At 36.7% G+C, this 20,038-nt stretch overlaps 1 protein-coding gene across 6 annotated transcripts in view; it reads left to right on the top strand.

Annotated features, from left to right (window-relative positions):
- Positions 1–20,038, top strand: part of RALGPS2 (Ral GEF with PH domain and SH3 binding motif 2) — a 254,358-nt gene that overhangs the window by 213,588 nt on the left and 20,732 nt on the right. For 4 of the 6 annotated variants that reach the window (XM_072648542.1, XM_072648543.1, XM_072648539.1 and 1 more), the window contains 6 exons: positions 2,686–2,821; positions 3,902–4,053; positions 4,740–4,794; positions 11,014–11,091; positions 12,725–12,830; positions 14,232–14,324. In XM_072648542.1, coding sequence (XP_072504643.1) covers positions 2,686–2,821; positions 3,902–4,053; positions 4,740–4,794; positions 11,014–11,091; positions 12,725–12,830; positions 14,232–14,324 — 620 coding nt within the window. Of the gene's footprint in view, positions 1–2,685; positions 2,822–3,901; positions 4,054–4,739; positions 4,800–11,013; positions 11,092–12,724; positions 12,831–14,231; positions 14,325–20,038 lie in introns of those variants that run through there. The other 2 variants (XM_072648541.1, XR_011975647.1) reach the window with 2 other exon arrangements.

Here is a 20,038-nt window from a genome sequence, read left to right as displayed (position 1 = left end):
AGGCTTTTGATTTATTGAGGAAAGGAATTTCCTAGTGAGGAAATCCCCTGGCACATGCAGGTCCACAAGGACTCAGCACCTTAGTCTAGAAAGTTGCCTGAAGAACACACAGGAGTGACTTCCCTTTGATCATACAGCCAGTGCCCATCATGGGCAGGCCTTCGGTTCAGGTCTTCCTCACTCTGAGAGCAGCTCTCTATCTACTCTCAGAAACAAAATAATCTTTGTTTCTAGTTTTGTCCTCCTAATAGACTTGGAAAGTGAATGCCATTCTTCTTGTTGTTATAAATGGGCCATTCTAGAGATCATCAGTGCCAGCTCCTAGTTTTGTTGATTACAAAGCTGGGATCCAGAGAAGTTAGAGAACTTAGCCAAGGCTGGATGGGTGGCTAAAACTGACTCCCTCTTCAGCCTTTTTCTCACAGTGCAGTACGAATCATCTGTTTGAAGAGGGAGAAAGTTTTAGAGGCAAGTAAGTGAAGGAGAAAATTGTTAATAAAGGAAGTGAGATGAAAACCAGTTTGGTAGCATGAACCCTGAAAATTTGTCCAGTAGTCTTCTGATGTGTAATTATGATGTGTAACTACTGAATGCTATTCTTAGACCAAGAAACATGGTAACCAAACATTACATGGGTATGTCATCCAAGTTTTTTTTTTTAATGTGCATAGTTAAAATGCAAGAAACACCAATTATACAAAGTAAGCATTATGCCTTTCTTCTTTAAAATAATACTTTCAAAGCATATACTGTTACATTTTGGTAACCATCACAATGTTTTAAATAGCTTGTGTTTCTTTTTCCAGCTGGAAGTTTTGATGTGAAAATATAAACAGGCCTGAACTATTTTCTTAATTTTTCATTTTGTCCCTCATATAATTGAAAAGGACCAACATTAACTTATGTTGAAAATTTAAATAATAGCTAATATTTATATAGCACTTCAAGGATTGCAAGACCCTTTACAGATATTTATCCTTGCAACAACCCTGGAAGATAGATTCTATTGTTATCCCCATTTTCCAGATGAAGAAACTGAGTCAAAGAAAGGTAAAGTGACTTGCCTAGGATCACACAACTGGTAAAATGTCTGAGGCCAGATTAATGTGTTCCTGAATTCAGGTCCAATGCTTCTACACCATCAGCCAAAAGTAATTTTTTAAGGAGTGTTATAATCCCCACCATCTAACATTTACTGCCCTGATGTAACAATTTTTATTTAGGTAATACTGACTCTCAGATGATACCACCTGTCTTACATTGGTTCATTTTGTTTTGTTTGAGATTGGCTCCCTATTTCTCCTAGTTTTGAAAGTTCATTGGCTACTCACAGGCCTGATCCCTCTGCTGATTGACATAGGTGCTTTCATTTGCTCTCATTTTGACCTGGACTGGTCCATCCCGCTTTAGACAACCTGGCAGCCTCCCACCCTCAGGGCTTCACCAAACTGCTGGTGCCTGACTTACTATGGACACTATATTGATTTAGCTCTATTGTATTAATTGAACTCCTCAGTTCAGACGGTCCACTAGCTTTAGCTTTCCCATTAGCCAGGATTAAAAGGCATATCTGGTTAAGGAAAACATGCCATTCTCAAACTTTTTCAACCTTCCCAATTTTAAAGTACTCATCTTTAGCAGAGAGAGAGAGAGAGAGAGAGAGAGAGAGACTGTTGAACTCTGCTTTTACATTCAAGCTTAAACAGTAGTAAATTTTATCTTCATGATCAACTTCACATTATTTGACAGAGAATAAGAAAGTTAGTCAGACTGTGTGAAACAGCCTTTGATTTGGATTCTAATCCAAGCTCTACCATTTCCAAATTGTGCAACTTTAAATAAGCATCTAACTTCTTAGAACCATGATCTTGTACTCTGGGAAATGAGAATAATATCTCCCTTCGTGGTTATAATGTGATGATCAGAAAAGATAAAAAAAACCACACAAAGGAACTTTCTTTTTGTTATTGTTAATAAATAAATGCCCAGTACCCAGACCTATTTTAATAGACTTTAAAAATTTTCTTTCTGTCTTACCAAACCAAGAGTGATATAGGAAAACTAACAGTTCTTTATGTCTTCAAATGAGTGTGTGTAACACACTTTGCAAACTTTAGATTTTTTTGTTTTGTTTCTGTGAGGCAATCAGGGTGAAGTGAGTTTCCCAGGGTCGCACAGATTGGAACTCAGGTTTTCCTGACCCCAGGGCCGGTGCTCTTATCTACTGTGCCACCTCGCTGCCCCACTTTGCAAATTTAAGGAATGATAGATGGATGGGTAGGTGGGTGGGTGAATGTGAGCTTTATTCCGTGGTCCTTGGGTGAAACAGCTAGCATGTAATTGGCAAATAAGGCGTAAGGTGCTCCCAGAAACACTGAATATGCTTTTGATACTTGTATTGCTGCTGAGAACATAGGATACCTGTTACTTTTAAAAATATAATTAGGTTACAATGTATGTATTTTATGTTTTCTCATTTGGAATGTATGGTAGACATAAGCATGTTCAAGATCAGAAAAGGATAGACTTTGATAATTTCTAATCAATAAATGCAGTTGACATCAATATTTTAAGCCAAATCTTGCATGTTTTATGAGACTCAATAGTGTTATTTTGGTATGTTGTGAAATGTTGTTTAAGAAAACAGTATCCTTGGAAATTGCTTTTCTTCCCTCTAAACCATAGGTCCAGAAGTAGGAGCATCTCCACAAGGTGGAAGAAAAATCATCCCAGCAGAAGGAGCCTTGCTACCGCAAACACCTCCATCACCTAGGAATCTGATACCACATGGACACAGGAAGTGCCATAGCCTTGGTTATAAGTTAGCATTTTTTTAAACATTCAGATAATTAAAATTGCTTATCAGTTGGACTTATTTTCTGTGAATTTTAGTGATTGTTAGTTTTCTTGCACATGAATGACCAAAATTTCTGATTTCTGCATCAGAAATTGTTTGCCTAAAATTTTTAATTTCTCAGTTTGCATAAATTTGATAAAGAATTTCTTACTGATATATGCACATATGTTTTGAGGTAGGTATTCTCAATTTTAAAAAATTCTCTTAGAAAGACATTCAATAAAAATTTTAATTTTTTTACAAGGAATGTACTTGTGCAGATAACCTGGTACAAATAAAATCACAGCAAATACTTCCCTCACCAATTACAAATTTGCTTTCTTAAAAATCTCAGCCTGTAGATTATGTCAGTTGCATACATATCATTTTCCTTCTCAACCAAAACAAATCATCTTAAATTATGATATCAAACTAGAGAATTTTCAGTTTTATTTGCTAAATGTTAAAGGAAAAGGGAATCTGGTTCTCACTTATTCCAGAAAATTGGTAAATCTTTTGTAAATTTTTTACTATATACCCCACTTTCTCTTCTTACCCACACTCCAGCCCCTTCAAGTGCTACTATAAAATTATTTGGATAAAATCATTCAAAATAAAAGTGAATCTTAAAGTTTCATGTTGAAGTACATTTAAGGTATCTTTTTAAAAACTTTGTTTTGTTTTATAGATAGATGTTACCAGTTTTCAGCAGTTCTTTCCCTTGGACCTTAATAGAGCCAGAGAATTGTAAAATCATAGCCTAGGACTTAGAAGGGGACCTCAGAGACTGTCTGGAAATCAAATGACTTGTCTGGGGTCACATAGGGCATGTTAGAGATGGGACTGAATACACTGACCACAGCCAGTATTCTTTCCACTTCCCTGATCTTTTGTTTTCATTTGTATAAGTATATAGTTATCTACAGTTGTAACTGTTTCCTTTTTTATAAGAGTAAGTCAAATAAGTTAATGTCTGGTAACGTGCAAATACAACTGAAACATTCTGTCTACGTTGCCCTAAAGTAAGTGTAATAAAATACAAGACTAATTTTTTTCTCTTTCCAGTTTCATTCATAAAATGAACACAGCAGAATTTAAGAGTGCAACATTCCCCAATGCAGGGCCAAGACATCTGCTGGATGACAGTGTCATGGAGCCCCATGCACCATCCCGAGGACAGGCGGAAAGCTCTACTTTATCTAGTGGAATATCAATAGGTAAGGAATATGCCTTCAGAATCATTACAGAATACACTCCCTGGAGCTTCTTCATGAGATTTAAGTTCAACTGACCTTGAACCAAAGAGGAGTCAAGTGATTGCCACAGACTTAATTATAATCATTATTAAAATTATTTTTATATTTTCCCTGTTCACATATTAGTTTGATATATAGGTCTCTAAATTTAACTGTTCAAAATAAATTATTTGATGCAGAAATGAAAATTATCTTTTACATCATTTATATATTCTCTATATAAAATCTGTATGCTAATAATTTTAACAAATTCATGCAGTATCAGTTTATTTTTGGAGGTATACTGGGATATGTGGGTACTAGTATTCATTTCATGACTGCAATTAGAAAATTTATTCTGTAGGCAATTAGGGGGAGCCATGGACTCTGTGCCGTGAGTCAGGAAGCCCTGAGTTCAAAACCGTCCTCAAACACTTACTGACTGTATGACCCTGGGCAAGTCACATAATACTATCTGCCTCAATTTCCGTAACTGTAAAATGGCAATAATAATAGCACCCGCTTTCCAGAGTTGTTATGAGAAGGAAATAAAACATTTGTAAAGCATTTAGCACAGCACCTGGCACATAGAAAGTATGTATAAATGATGATGATTATATTCAAACTGAGTTGTTTTTTTTAAATATTATAATAATTTTTGATTTTAGGTAGCAGTGATGGGTCTGAGCTTAGTGAAGAGACCTCATGGCCTGCCTTTGAAAGGTAAGACAAAGTGCTTATTTGAAAGCTCTGAATTGAATTTGTCTATTCACTTATAATATGTCCCTATAGTTTCACATTAAGCTGTAGAAATTGATGTTAGAGGTCTGAAATATTAAGTAGTAAAGTTAGATTTATCTGTATGTGGAATTTTTTTCATTAAGTGAATTCGTCAATCACTCATTCACCAAACATATATTTATTTTTGAGGCACCCAGTATGTAGAAAGCACTCTTCTTAGGGACTTAAAAGAAAGGTAGTCCCTGCTCCAGTTTACTTTGTAGTCTACTGTAAATGAGATGAAATATCATTCTGTAAGTGTTCATGAAATACTTATTATGTTCCTGACAGCGTACTAAGTTTTGGGCATATAAAGAAAGGCAAAAACCTAGTTCCTGCCACATTCTAATATAAGAGACAGCATGGAAATGCCAACTATATTTAAAATATATACAGTGCATAAATGGAATATAACATCAGAGGGAAGCAGTTGAGGGTAACTGGGAAAGGCCTCTTGAAGAAGGTGAGATTTGATCTGAGTCTTTAAAAGAAGGCAGGTAGCAGAGGTGAGGAGGGGGATATGAAAAGTCAAGAGATGAAATGTTGTGCATGGAAAACAGTAAACAGCCCAGTTTTGCTATACTGTAGAATACTTGGTGAAGAATAAAATAGAAGACTAGATAGATAGGAAGGGTCCAGGTTGTGTAAGGCTTTGACTGCCAAACAGGTTTTCTAGTTGATCATAGAAGTAATGAGAAGTCACTAGAATTTATAGAATTAAAGGGGTGACATGGTCGTACCTACACTTTAGGAAAATCAGGTTGGCAGTACAATGAAAGATGGATTGTAGGAGACAGTTGAAGGAGGGATGCTATTTAGTAGAATATTGCAACAGTCCATTCAAGAGTTGAGGGCCCAAATTAAGGTGGTAGGTATTTACATAAAGAGAAAGGGACTCATACAAGAGATACTGTGGTTATAGAAACAAGACTTCACAGCAGATTGGCTCTGCAGGGAGAATGAGAGCGAGGAATCAGAATGACAACTTTGGGATCGTTGGTGACTGAGAGAATTGGGGGGACCTTAAAAGTAATAGGAAAATTGGTGAAGGGGAGATAACGAATTCTGTTTTGGATATATATTGAGCTTGAGATTTCCAAAAGGCAGTTGGTGATAGGAATTAGAGCTCAGGGGAGGAAGTAGGGCAGGGTAGATAGCTCTCAGATCATCTGTAGAAAGATGATAATGGAATCCATAGGAGCTGATGAGATCACCAGTCTAGATAACACTATAGGGAGAAGAGGGCCCACACAGAGGGATAGACCTTTGTAGGATCCCCAAGATGTAAATGGGCATGATATATTTGAAGAACCAACAAAGAAGACTGGAAAAAAGCAGTTCAACAAGTAGGAGGAGAACCAGGAAAGATCAATGTTATAACAAATTAGAAGAAGAGTATCTAGTAGAAGAAAGTGATTGACAGTGTCAGTTGCTGTAGAGAGGTTAAGAAGGATGGAGACTGAGAAAAGGCCATTCGATTTGGCAGTTAGGAGACATTGATAACTTTGGAGAGGACTGTTTCAGTTGAATGATGAGTCAGTCAACCAACTAGCATTTATTAAGCACCTACTAAGTGCTAGGCACTATGCTAAGTGCTGGAGATATCCCCCGAAAGGCAATAAAAGACAGTTCCTGATCTTAGGGAGCTCACAATCACATGACGGAGACGACATGTAACTATGTATAAACAAGGTATATGTAAGATAAATCAGAGAGAAGAGAGAGGAGTCATTAGCAGTAAGGAGGAGTGGGAAAGCCATCTTAAGAAGATGGGACTTTGGATAACATATGAAGGAAGGCAGGAAATTAGGAGGTGAAGATGAGATGGGAGAGTATTTCAGCTTGGAGGACTGCAAGTAAACCTGCATGGAGCCCAGAGATGGTGTTGTGTTTAAGAAACAGCAAGGCAGGCATTATTATGCATTGGCAAGTATCCATGGGGAAGGGTGAGTAGGGAAGTAAGACTAGAAGGATAAGAAGGGACTAGATTATGAAGGGCTTACAAAATCAAACAGAATTTTATATTTGATTTGGGAGGTAATAGGGAGCTTCTGAATAAGGAGGCGATATGGTCAGACTTTTATTTTAGGACCAGGGTAATGGCAGTATCAGAAAAGAAAAGGGGGCACATGCTAGAGACATTATGAAGGAGAAAATGGCAGGACTTTGCAAAGTTGGTTGTAGGAGGGTGAAAGCGATTGAAGAGTTAAAGATGACACCTAGATTGTGGACCCAGATATCTGGTAAAATGGTGATACTCTTGATAATAACGGGAAAATTTGGAATAGGAGAAAGTTTGAGGGAGAAAGGTAATGAGTTCAGTTTTGGACATATTGAGCTTAAGATCCCTATGAGACATCCAGTTGAAGTTTGGGGGAAAAAGGTTAGGGCTGCACAAATAAATATGAGGATTATCTGCATAGAAGTGGAAGGAAAAGAGAAGAGGACCCAGGGCAGAGTTCTGAGGAACACCTACAGTTCATGTCACCTAGATGAAGATCTGGCAGAGAGGAAAATTAGATGAGCAGTGTCATAAAAACTTAGAAGAGTATCAAGGAGAAGAGGGCGGCAATCCCCTTCAAATACTAGAGAAGTCAAGGATGAGGTTTGAGAAGAAGCCTTTAGATTTGTCAGGTAAAAAAATACTTGAAACTTTGGAGAGCAATTTCAATTGAGTTAGAAGCCAGCCTGCAGAAAGGTAAGAAGGAAGATGGAGAAAATGAAGTGGAAGTGTTGATTGTACACAGTCTTCTCTAGGATTTAGCTGGGAAAGGGAGAAGAGACAAAGGACAATACCTACTGGGGAGGGAAACTTCAAGTGGGAGTTTTTATAAAATGGAAGAGACATGGATGTAGTTGTAGGCATTAAGGAAGCACCTAGTAGATGAGATGGGAAACCAGACTGAAGAGTTTAGAAGACAGTAGGGGGAACAAGAGGGAACAAGCATTTACTCATGTGCCAGGCACTGGGCTAAGTGCATTTTTCACAACATCCCTTTGAGACTAGCTGGTTAGCTATGAAAGGGTGGAGAAACAAAGGCCAACAGGTAGCAGGTGTGATTGGATCAAGTGCAAGTTGTACGTGAGTGTATAGGCAGCAAGGAAAAGGGCAAATTAATAGGGAAAATTAGAGAGGGAGTGGAGATGATAGTAAGGTAGTCTGCTGAAGGTGAGATAGTGAGATCAAGGGTACATTGGCAAAGAGGAGGGACTGAACTTCATGGGAGAAGTGTGAACAAGGAGCTCTCAAGGGAAGATAGCAGAGTGATTTGAAATGAAGACTAAGGGAATTCAGTAATTGGCCTCAGTGTTTTCAGTGACATAGGGGTCAAGGTCCTCTGCTGAAAGATTGAAGGACCATGAATCTGAGGGTGATGGATTGATTAGGGAAGTGTGAAAGGATTACCTTGCTGCCATTAAGATCATGTGACATAAATTTATTGTGGACCTAGTCACCACGGTTTTCTGATTTGCTCCAGTTTTGTTTAGTGGTATGTGAATTAGAAGTGAAGGAGGCCAGTGGTAAAAATAACCCAAGACTGAGGTTTGGCAACAGAACAAGAGGGTAAAGGATTCTTATATGACTTGAGACACTTTGTATAGTTGAATTAAAGTCATAAGCTAAAATATGAACGTCCTGAATGGTCTGAGGAAGGAGAGATCACATTTGATTATATTTATGATACAATAGTAATAGAATTTCCCTGTAAGATAGGTCATGATGTTAAGACTGAATTTTACAGCTTTTCTTATTTCCATGACTCAATATTCCTTTGAGTTCTAAGTAGAAGATGATAATTCTAGTCATGATTGCCACTGACTTAGCCTAGGTCACCTCAGTCAAGTCACATGTCCTCTCTGGGAGAAAACATCCTATATGTCAAGAGAATATTGCACCTGGGGTCAGAGTGGATTCATTTTCTGCCTTTGACACTTAACCAGCTGGGTTACCACAGGCCGGCCACTTCACCCTCATCTATAAAATAGAGAGAGTCCTGCCTGTCTCACAGAGTTATAGTATTTTGTGAACTTTAAAGTGTTATATAAATATCCCTGGTTATTACTCAGTTCCCTTACATATTTTTTTAAAAAGTGATTCAACTAAACAATCCCTTCCAGCTTTATGTAAGCCATGTCAACTTTAGCAATTCAGAAAAGTAGGCAGCCCCAGATTTCTTCTTTGTTCCAAAGGTAGGCATTGTGTCATTTAATAAGTTAAAGTATCAGTAATGCAACTTTACGAATATATTGGAATGTTTTCAGTAGCACAGAAAGTTTTTATTCACCCTATGTAAACTGACAGTGTAGCGTTTTCCCCTACGTGTGTACTCTCTTAGATCAAAACTGTCTATCTATAGCAAATGACGTACAGAATTGACATAAAATGTAACATTTACATCTGAGCTCCAGTGAAAAAATGAGTAATAATAATATGTTAGAATGAAAATTCCTTGAAGGCTTTTTCCGTATTTCTGGTCATTTGGGCATTCAGTAAGTGTGCACAGCACTTCACCTTCAGCTCTTTACTGAAATAATTTATAAGTACAATGGATATGAGTCACAAATGTTATTTCCATTGTTTAAATTGTGCAACAGCTTATGCTGAAATTTGACCCCTTCTTTACATTTACAAGTTTTATAAAAAATACTTATTCCCTCAGGATTTCAAATTATATTTGAACTGCTCGTAAGAATTTTGAAAGAGACCATGACCTCTCTGGGAGGAAACATCCTGTATTGTAGGATGAAAGAGAAATTTGGAAGAGGAATTAAATTTTAATACTTATGTTCATAAAAGTTTCTTCCAGTTGGTATGTGATATGGATAGTTACAAGGATGTCATATTTTTGAATATTGAAATATTCCTTCAGTATTTCATTTCTTCTGGATTAAGAATTGTTAGTATCCTCAAGTTTGCTTTTTTTAATAGTATTTACTTTTAAATTATTTATTTTGCAAACTTAATCTTCACTCTTTTTGCTTAGATTTTCCTAAGAGGAAAAAGCAGAAGAGTCCCCATTGACTTTGTCTTCAAATTGAACAAGTTATCTAACAATTTAGGTTTTCCTTCTTGAAAAAGAACCTAGTCCTTACTATCACCTGTTGACTACAGAGTATTTTAAGGAGTACCAAAAACTGTGTTCTATAGTCTTTTGGTAATACCTACATAATTACTAGGGTAATAACGTATTAAAAGAGTCTGGCAGTTTCATTATGAGAGCGCTCTTTCTAGGAATGGCGTGAAAAATTGCAAGTACAGTTAAATAAATGCTGCTCAGAAGAAATAAGATAGAAAAAAATAAAACCAGATCTAAGACTCTTGATAGTGGATAGCAGCACTCAAAATACTACACTTAATGCATAAAGTCATTCCTCTTTAAATTTGCAGCCTGTATTCACTATTGCTTAAGATAACAAAATGATGTTTTTCATTTTAAATGTTGTTAGCAGTGCTACTTCTAACTTTCCCTAGGCAAAGAGGAGTGTCCTTATCTATAGATGTGTTTTTCCTTTTCTAACAATCACATAACATTTTGAATAAGGCTTTGAAGTGTTTTAACACTTCTTAACTATAGATTGATATGAAAATAAAATACTGCCAATGTTTAGTGCTTTGTTAATGATTCACCACTTTTCTTTGACCGTTAGCATGGGATCAAAAGGAAAAGAACTGTAGGACTGTTGTAGTTCATATTTATAGGCTTTGTTGCATTTTAGGTGTCTTCATAGGGACATAAAGTAAAAATGCATTGTTCAGGTCATTCAGGTATCACTATTCAAATTGAATTCAAGGAGATATGATAGGAGTTAATTGTTATATTTTTAAGTGTTTATTTCTTGGTATACTTTGTGTATCTGTAACACCTGAATCCGAATCCTTTACAAAAATTATGGTGATGAAACTGGTGATGGCTGTCAGTCACATTAAAAACAATAAATATTTTTTAGAGGAACTGACATCACCTGCTCAGTGATAAATGATTTTTTTTAGTCTATGCTGCATGCTTTTTTTAGAAAAGAGAGAACTCATCAGATACTGTCCATTTGTAATAGTGGTCAGCTATATTACTGGGACAAACTATTGTACTGTTCTAGGTACTGATGATGATTGTGTGGATAAAAGTATATGTAATATATACAATTTATAATGGAATCCAACAGGAACAGATTATACCATTCTCTCGGTCCGGTGACAAGAGTGGCACGAAATGGCTATCGGGGCCACATGAAGGCCAGCAGGTACAATTCCCCTGCATTCAGGGGTCATAGAATTTCCCTCTGGTGTTGGTGATTGGCTTACGTGGGTGTGGTCTGACATCATTCCTGTTCTTTCCCAAATCACTGATTAAGATTTAACCAAAAATCCCAACAAAACCTTCTTCTCATGACTGAATGTGCATAATTTTGCAACATGGCTCCCTTCTGACCTACAGATGGTTACTGGCATCTTGCATCTTTCTGGCAAACTCTTAAAGATGCTTCAAGTAGATATCTTTAGTGCCTGGATCTTATTGGTGCTTTCAGTCATCAGGTTGGCAACAAAGCTGCTTGTTAAGCATAAGACATCATTTAACATGGTTTTTTTTGCTAACATCTCTACATTCAGTTTGTCTTTTTACTTGTGGTATCAGGTAAATTTTAGGTGATGAATTTAGACAAGCCACTGACAAAGCCATCATATTCCTAATAATAATCATATCTTTCAAATCACATTCATTCATCCATTCTAATTAAAATAGGCTCCTTTTTGCACCAGCATAGATAATTGTAGAAGTAAATGAAAGAGCCAGTTCATAACACTACTCTAAGAGAGCAAATGTTAACTCTTAGTGTTAAATTTCATGTTAATTTGATGGTGTCTGAATTATTCTCCGTGCATGTGGCTTCAGATTCATAGCTCTAGCAAAAATTTTCTAGTGATTATCATATTTTAAGTCACTTTGAAGACACCTAAATTATGATATTAGATCAGCTAACAAACTCAAATTTACATTGGTTTTTGAAGGACTTCTTTACTCAGCGTGGCATCTGTAGAGAACTATGCATTCAACCTGATTACATACAGGAAGTATCTCTTTTCAAATACAAGGATTTAGACTAATTGAAAAGAATCATTTGTGGTTTTTTTGTTATTATTGCTGTTGTTGCTGTTGTCGTTATTGTCTTGAGACTTCTGGAAAGGAAACCAGAGTTTGGGGTTCATGTTCACGCCTTGAGCCGTGTGTAGGCTCTCATGGAATTTACTTGTGCATTTACAGTGTTAAATTATCGTTTTGATTTATGGTCAGATCAGGTTTTTTGATCTTTATTGTTACTGCTTTCATCACTTATTTCACATATTTTAAAATTAAATTAAGTATATTTTGTTTGAGCTTTTGCTGTGTGTTCTCTTTTTTTTTTTTGGTGGTTTTTGTTTTGTTTTGGTTTTGTGGTTTTGCTTAAATGATTCTGACAAAAAGAATCCTTATCTTTCTGAATAGTACAGAAAAATTCTATTGAGGGTGTAGATGTATATGTATATGTAATGTAGTAATACAGCATCTTTCGAAGAAAAATTCTTTTAATTAAATCCTTACTCAAATTATTATATTATTTTAAGCCTGTAAATGTGTTCTGATATGTAGAAAAACTCTTTCTTTTGAACCATCTGCTGGATTTAATAGATTCTTAATTAACTTTTGTAAGTTTATAAATTTCAGATAAATAAGTTTTTCCTGCTTGCCATTCCTTTTTTCTCTGAGTTCTAAGCAATGAAGTAAAACAATTTAAAATTTAAGAAGAATAATGTTTCATTTGAGTATTACCTACCTTGATAACTGCCTAGACTAAAAGCTCTTACATGTTTCTTTTTCTTTCTTTTACATAATCATAGTTCTGCAGAGTCAGAAGATTTGGCTGTACATCTATATCCAGGAGCAGTTACTATTCAAGGTGTTCTCAGGAGGAAAACTGTTTTAAAAGAAGGCAAAAAGCCTACAGTAAGACTTCATCATATCATATTTATCTTAAGTATGAGATTGTAATTGTTTTAGGTCTAAAATAATGTGATAATGAAGCTAGAAAAAAGTAACCAATATGACTTGGAGGTAACCTGGTTACATGTATGCCTTCCTGTACAATATGTATCTGTGTTACCAGAAAGTTGAATGTAAGTAAAATCATATTTTAAATGCATTAGCATCTCTTATTATTTAAAGGAAACCTGTTTTCTGTCTGTTATGAAGCAAAGAATCACCCTCTGAATTCACTAGTCTAAATACAGGATTTTCATCTATGTGGTTTGTTTTAAAGCCTTTTTCTCTCATTGTTATACACTGTTCTCTCAAGAATCTTTGTGTACAGAATTCTGATTATATGGACTGCTTGCAGATTTTCCTTTCTGTGAAAAAGACCAGAGGGGGCCAGTGAGTGAGCGAGGATTTGAACCTAAGTTTTCTAACTCTAAATCCAGCCAACTTTGAACTGGTGACAATTAGCAAAAAGTACAATGATTCCCAAACTTAATTCTGATTACGCTTCTAAAAAAGTCACCATTTCAAAAAAAAAAAAAGTTAAAGGCATAGTTACTTGTCAAAGTGAAGGATAGATAATAAAGTTTCCTTCATGAAGTAAGGAAACATTTCAACAAAGTAGCATCTACTGATTGTGGTAAAGAAGGACAATCATATTTAGTGAAACTTAAAAGTACCCTGAAAATTTTTAAAATTTCAATTAGAAAAAGGATGATGTTTTAAATTGTAAAGAAGCAAAAATACAACAGTTTCAAAGTTGTGAAGAGCCTCGGTAGCCATCTAGCTATGAATTGGTGGAAGTCAGGATTTCAACAGGCAGAGGTCTGGGCAAAGGGGAGGTGGTAAAATATTTGCACAAAGGCACTGAGTTGGAATGAAGCAAGAAGAGATTGAATGGAAAAAGCAAATCATACAGTTGGTCTGTAGCATAGGACAGCATGAAGGGGAGTAATGCAGCATAAAATCAGTTGTATGAGAGGTTTTCTGTTATCATAAAACCACAGCTATTTCTTAATCCATTGCATTTCCCTTTTCTCTATCCTGTCAGAAATCTTAGAATCTAATTGATTGCGTTTGTGCCCAGTTCTGGTGACACGTAGTCACCTGGTGACCAGCATTTGCTTCTTTAGCAGCTTTTTTTTTTTTTTGAGCTTTAATTTCATTGTGTTTAATCTTTAAATGCCTCAGACCTTTTAGGAAATAGACAGGGCAGAAATCTTAAGGAAGTCTACTTTAGAACACAGGAAAGATTTTTCTGCCATCATAGAACTACACAGGCAGCCTTTCTTATCTGAGAGTAAATTTATTGCAGTTGATTGTAGCATTTATGTGTTTTAATCTGTTAACTTGGTTCTTTGCTCTTTTCAGGTAGCATCTTGGACAAAATATTGGGCAGCTTTGTGTGGGACGCAGCTTTTTTACTATGCTGCCAAGTCCCTAAAGGCTACGGAGAGAAAACATGTAAGTCTCTGTGTGTGTGGGTATATGTATGTGTGTTCCACTCTCCACCCTGTTCACCTGAGGATAATGCTGAGTTATATAATTTCTTAAAATCTGCCTGAAGGCTTTCTAATGTGACTTGGTGTTCTGATTTCAGAAGTTCTTAGATATCTCCTAATCTGTTTGTATTATAGAGTGTGTGTGTGTGTGTGTTCGTGTGTGTGTGTGTGTTCCATGCCCCTCCCACAGTTATAAGTTCCTGGGGACAAGGGATGGATTTCATTTCTTCTTTGTATTCCCAGTACTTCGCATAATATTTATAGCTGCTTAATAGATATTATGTTAATATTCAGATTTTCAGTAGCCTATACTAAAGCAATGTACTTTTTGTTATTTTGAAGTTTTTCCTGAGAGCTGGTACAGATTTTTTTGTATGCCATTTTGAAACATGAACATTCCAAATGTATTCTGGTTGAAGGAATCCAACAAACAGATCATTTGACTCAGAAGCGTGTCGTCTTGACCGTCTTGTTTCGGTTACTAGAGGAATGAACCAACTGCTGATACTCTTTTCCATGTGCTCTTCATTCATGTCTTGACTCAGACCTCTTGCTCTATACTTTGATTTTCTTTTCCACCTAATGAGATACTTAATGTGTGTTTTAATTATTAATTTTTTTTTGCATTTGAAACATTTGAGTCTCGGTTTCTTTAATAAGCACAGTAAGCAGCTAATGGTGTTTTCTGTTTAGATTTCTACTTCCCTTTATTATAATCTCAAAGCTGGAACCTAATAGTAAGCAATACAATCCCACCAAAAAGGGAATTTTCCCTTTCATCTTCTTATATTAAGCATATTTTTTAAGTGCATTTGATTTTTCATCAAGATGTTTCACAAATCTCAAGTAAAGTCCTGGGACAGTCATGTAAGATCTTTACAGGAAGATCCAAAACTTCTTGAACAAAGAAATATGGGTTCTAAAGACAGCATTTTAAAGTGGAGTCAGCCAAGGCCTAGAGAATTGACAGGATTTTCTCAAAATCATACGCCAAATAGCACAGCCAGAGCTAGGAACTAAGTCTCCGAATCCTAAGTGGGAGTTTTTCTGTTTTGCTCTGGTAATCCGAATGGTACCAGTGGGCTGTGGGGAGGAGGAGAGGGAAAGATATTAATTTTAGGAGTTCCCTTTCATGATGCATTTTATACCTTGCCATTTTTCAAATATGATTTATATATTTTCTCTGTCTCTGCCTCTCTCTCTTCCTGTATGCCTGTAGAACCTTATAATATTAGAGCTGGAAGGAGCCTTAAGTTTATAGAAGGTATTCAGTTTATTGATGAGGAAATTAAGGCCCAGTGAAGTTATGGCATGTCCATTGTTACATAGCTAGTTAACGAATAGCTGAGAGTAGGCCTTGGTTCTTTGATCTTAATTTCCTCATATTGAAAGCAGGCAAAAAGCATTTGTCACCTGAGTATTACTTTTGTGCCAGGCACTGTACAAAGTATTAGGAATACCAATGCAAGCAAAAAGAAGAGCTTTGTCCTCAGGGAGCTTATATTCTAATGGGAGAAAAATAACACATAAAAGGGAGCTGAAAAGTGGGGAAGAAGGTGTAGTAGCAAAGTCATCTAGCAAGTCAGAAACAGAGCCAGGTGAAAATGGAGTCTAGCAAGCCTAGGCTGCCCCCAGAATGGAGAAATAAAATGAAAGAAACTCACCACTGGGAGGAGGAGACCCACAAGGCAAAGGAAATGTTCCAGGATGGGAAGGCAATTGAGTCATGATGGTACAGAGTCAGAAGTATAGCCAGAAAGGGAATGAATGAACCCTCAGGAACAAAACAACAGACAAAATTTCAATAAATATAGATCTGCTTCTGCCCTTAATTTACTCTGTTACCTTGGAAGAATCACTTAATACTCATGTCTTTAAATTCACCTCTTCTCCCTGCATACTATTTTGCTTGGCAATCTCATCAGCTCAGTGAATTCAGTTATTATATGTATGCTCATAGCTCTTAGATCAGCTCAGACAGCCCTAACCTTTCTCCTGACCTCTAGTCTAACACCACCAACTGCCTATTGGAAATCTTGAACTGGTGATCTCATAGATGCCAATTCAGCAGGTCCAAAACTGAACTCGTTATCTAAGGCCTACCCCAAAACCTCCCCTAGTTTCCTATTACAGTCAAGGGTACCATCATTTTGCCAGTCACCCAGGCCTAGGAGTGGTATCAAGGCAAAGGATACATATGCACAACTGAGTAACTTTTGGGACATAATTCCAAATTGTTTTCCAGAATACCTGGACTATTTCCTGATTCCACTAACAATGCATCAGTGTGCCTACTTTCCTGCAGCCTTCTCCCCAACATCTGCAATTTTCCTTTTTTGTCAACTTTACCAATTTGTTTGGGGTGTAAAGTAGAACCTCAGGGTGACTCCTATTGAGAATTTCTGAACAGTTTCTTTCTTGAACAGTTTTGCTTCTCAATGTATCAATATGTTTTTCAGAATTAATCATCCCCTCAGTGAGAACTAGTGTTCTAGGCCCACTGGAAGTTTAAAAAGAATTCCCAAAACATTGTGAAGGGGTGGGTATTTTATACTGGGTTAAAAATATTCAGATCTGACAGACTCACCTGGATTTCTTCTGACAAGTTTTAGTATGACCTTGGATGAAAAAAAATTGTTTTATCAGTAAAAATCACCTTTTTTCCAGTTTTCAGAAATCCAGTCTTCCTTGCCTATGACAGTTTTCATACCCATACTATTTATGAGAATAGTTAGCATGACTTATTAATTAGTGTTAACAAAAATCTTTCAATTTCTTACTCAAGAAGCCAGCTTCATACTGTAGAGGAATGAGGAACAGCTCCTCTAGATTCTACTTCCTTCTTAAAATCTTTGCTTTTTTTCTGAGGTTTACACAGTTTTGTCATAATAATTTCAGTCCTTAGCATTGGGGTTGGTTTTTTTTTTTCGTTTTCTATCACACTTTCCTTTGGTGCAACTGCTCCTGTTTCACTGTGGGCAACACTTTTATCTTCCCTCAAACTTCCCTACCTTACCAACTTTTTAAGAGCTGCATAACTTTTGCACATTCCCTTATAGTAATATTCTTTCTTTAAAACTGTAAAATTAAAAATACAACAGAGAAGAGCAGTGAAACAGGACTGTACGTTAAATTCTGAACTCATTTGTTTGGGGAAGGGGGGAATGAAATCAGCATTTACATAGCACCTGCTATGTGTCAGGTTCTATACTAAACACTTAAAAACAAGAAGTATTAGGTTATTTGATCCTCAACAGTCCTGGGAGGTAAGTGCTATTTGTAGTTGGCTGGACTGAGGCAAGCAAGTCAAATAACTTGTCCCAGGATCGCACATCTAATAAGTGTCAGAAATCAGACTTGAACTCAGGTCTCCCCAGTTCCAGGCCCAGTGCTCTGTCCAATGAACCACCAGCTGACAGATAACTAAAGGTGGGAAACCTGCTCAGCAGAGTTTTATCTGGCTAAGATCAGACATTTTGATTCATCCTAGTATTAATAAAAGCATACATGAATGACCATTAGGGTCACAACTTAAACCAGATCAAAATTATTACTTCTCCAGAGTGATAGTGATATTCCACTACAGCGTAGGAGGAGACCCCAGAACTGAGCCTTAAATGAAGCCAGGGCTATCCAAAGGCAGTGTGAAAAGGAGGAAGAACGTTTTAGGCATAGAGTCAATAGAATGTGGTCAGTGGAGAACAAGAAACTATAGCACCTTATTAAGATCCTAGCAGCAGTTATTTATTGGTCCTAAAATATTCTTCCTTTTTAAAGAAATTTATTGCTTTATTCAGTCTTCCTCTCTATGCCAATCTCTAGGGATGGACTTCATTACATATACTTTTATCTCCTCGAAGTTTATGAAAATCTTCAATGTCTAGGACCATACCTGTCTGTTTCTGGATTAGAATGAACATACAAATAATGAGAGCATGTAAGGGAGGATGGGAGAAATTGTGGAAAGAACCTCTGAGGAAGAGAGCTTGCTGAATAGCAGAAGGGTAGGGAGCATTATGGAGTGTGTGTAGTAAGGAGGAAGCAGCATGCTTCCTCCCACTCCTGCGTCACAGGTGTGAGAGTGCTCCAGTACTGGAGAATGTGGCCAGGAATTCAGTGACAAAACCATGAATGGAAGGAGCTTACACTTCCCTGGGGAAGGAAAAAATACAGTGCATTCCCAATGCATTAATAGCTAGGGAGATGAAGAAAGATTCTACATAGAGGATTGTACATAAGCTTAGCTTCAGAAAGAAGCCAGAGATTCTGAGAGACACAAGTGAGGAAGGGGAGCATGAGGCACATCTTACCTGAGGGCCCAGAGGCAGGAGATAGGGTGTGGAGCTCTGAGAATGATTAGCACGTCAGTCTAGCTGAATAGCATGTTCTAGGAGAAGCCTATAAAAAAGTCTACCATGAAAGCTGGCATGAGCCGGATACTTCCAATGCCAGGCTGAACAGTTTATGTTTAATATCAGCAGCATTTTATAGAGCTACTGAAGATCTTTAAGTGACTCAAAGTGAGAATGCTGTAAGACTTTAGCCTGAAAGGGCCAGGGTCTCACATTGCATCCGGGGCCATCTCCAACCCTCCTGATGAGTATCAGGCCACTGGACCCAGATGGCTCAGGAGAAGAAAGTGAGGTTGGTGACCTTGCACAGCCCTCCCTCACTCAAATCAAAGTCAACTGCAAGTCTTGTCATCATCTTGATGTCATGGTCCTCTTGGAAAACAAAGGACAAAACACAAGTGACCAATCAAATGACCACAGAGAGTCACTTGGAACTTTGTCAGTCATTGATACCTTGAATGTTAATTTCTACTGTGACTCAGAAAAATGGTCTTTAGCCTTTAAAATGCAGGGATTAGTGTAGGGAAACATATTTTAATTGAATTCTTTATCAGTGCTTACCTTCAAAGTTAACAATATAGTTAAGAAAATCCACCTGTAATCCTCCTAAACAAATTATTTTCTAATGAAAGGAGTTCTTCCAGGCACTGGTTGGTAAGAAACATTTGGTTAGTTGAGGCTCTGATCTTAACATACAAGTAATATTTATTTTCAAGTTTTGGGGAAATTAAGTGGTTACAATACTTACACTGAGGGAAAATTTACTTTATTAGCCTGTTAACCTATAACAGCATATGTTTGTAGCCCAAACAATACCTCTTTATTTAAGTATGTGTACAAGTTAGGTGTTTAAAATATATATAGGCTTTTAAGGCACAGCCCCAGGTGGCCCCAGGGTCAAACGTACATGTCACTTGGTGTACATACTGTGTGCCCCAAGACTAGTTAAATACATCTTTTGTTAGAATATTTTCACTTTGAAATAATTTTCTGCAAGATTTTTATTAGCACAGATCTTACATTTTCCATTCTTACTATACGTTTCAGTAGTTTTTGTGGTACTAATTGTTGGAAATATAATCTCAAAATAATATTGAACTAATGCTCTGCAAACTCACAGTGAAATTACTAGCTTTAGTTTTATTATCTAGGAATCCTTCAAAAATTGATTTGAACAACTTAATTAGATGTTTAATTAGTTGTTTAACATGATTTTTACTTCAACATTTTTCCCTTTCCCCCCATGATTAATACAGTTGAATGGTTTCTAAAAATATTTGTTTTAATTGGGTGTTGGTCAAAAAACTAAACTTAAGTCCTCACT

This window comes from Notamacropus eugenii, chromosome 2 (assembly GCF_028372415.1).
Source record: "Notamacropus eugenii isolate mMacEug1 chromosome 2, mMacEug1.pri_v2, whole genome shotgun sequence".
NCBI classification, from domain to species: domain Eukaryota; kingdom Metazoa; phylum Chordata; class Mammalia; order Diprotodontia; family Macropodidae; genus Notamacropus; species Notamacropus eugenii.
Note: the sequence above shows the minus strand (reverse complement) of the source record. Positions and strands in the feature narration are given on the sequence as shown.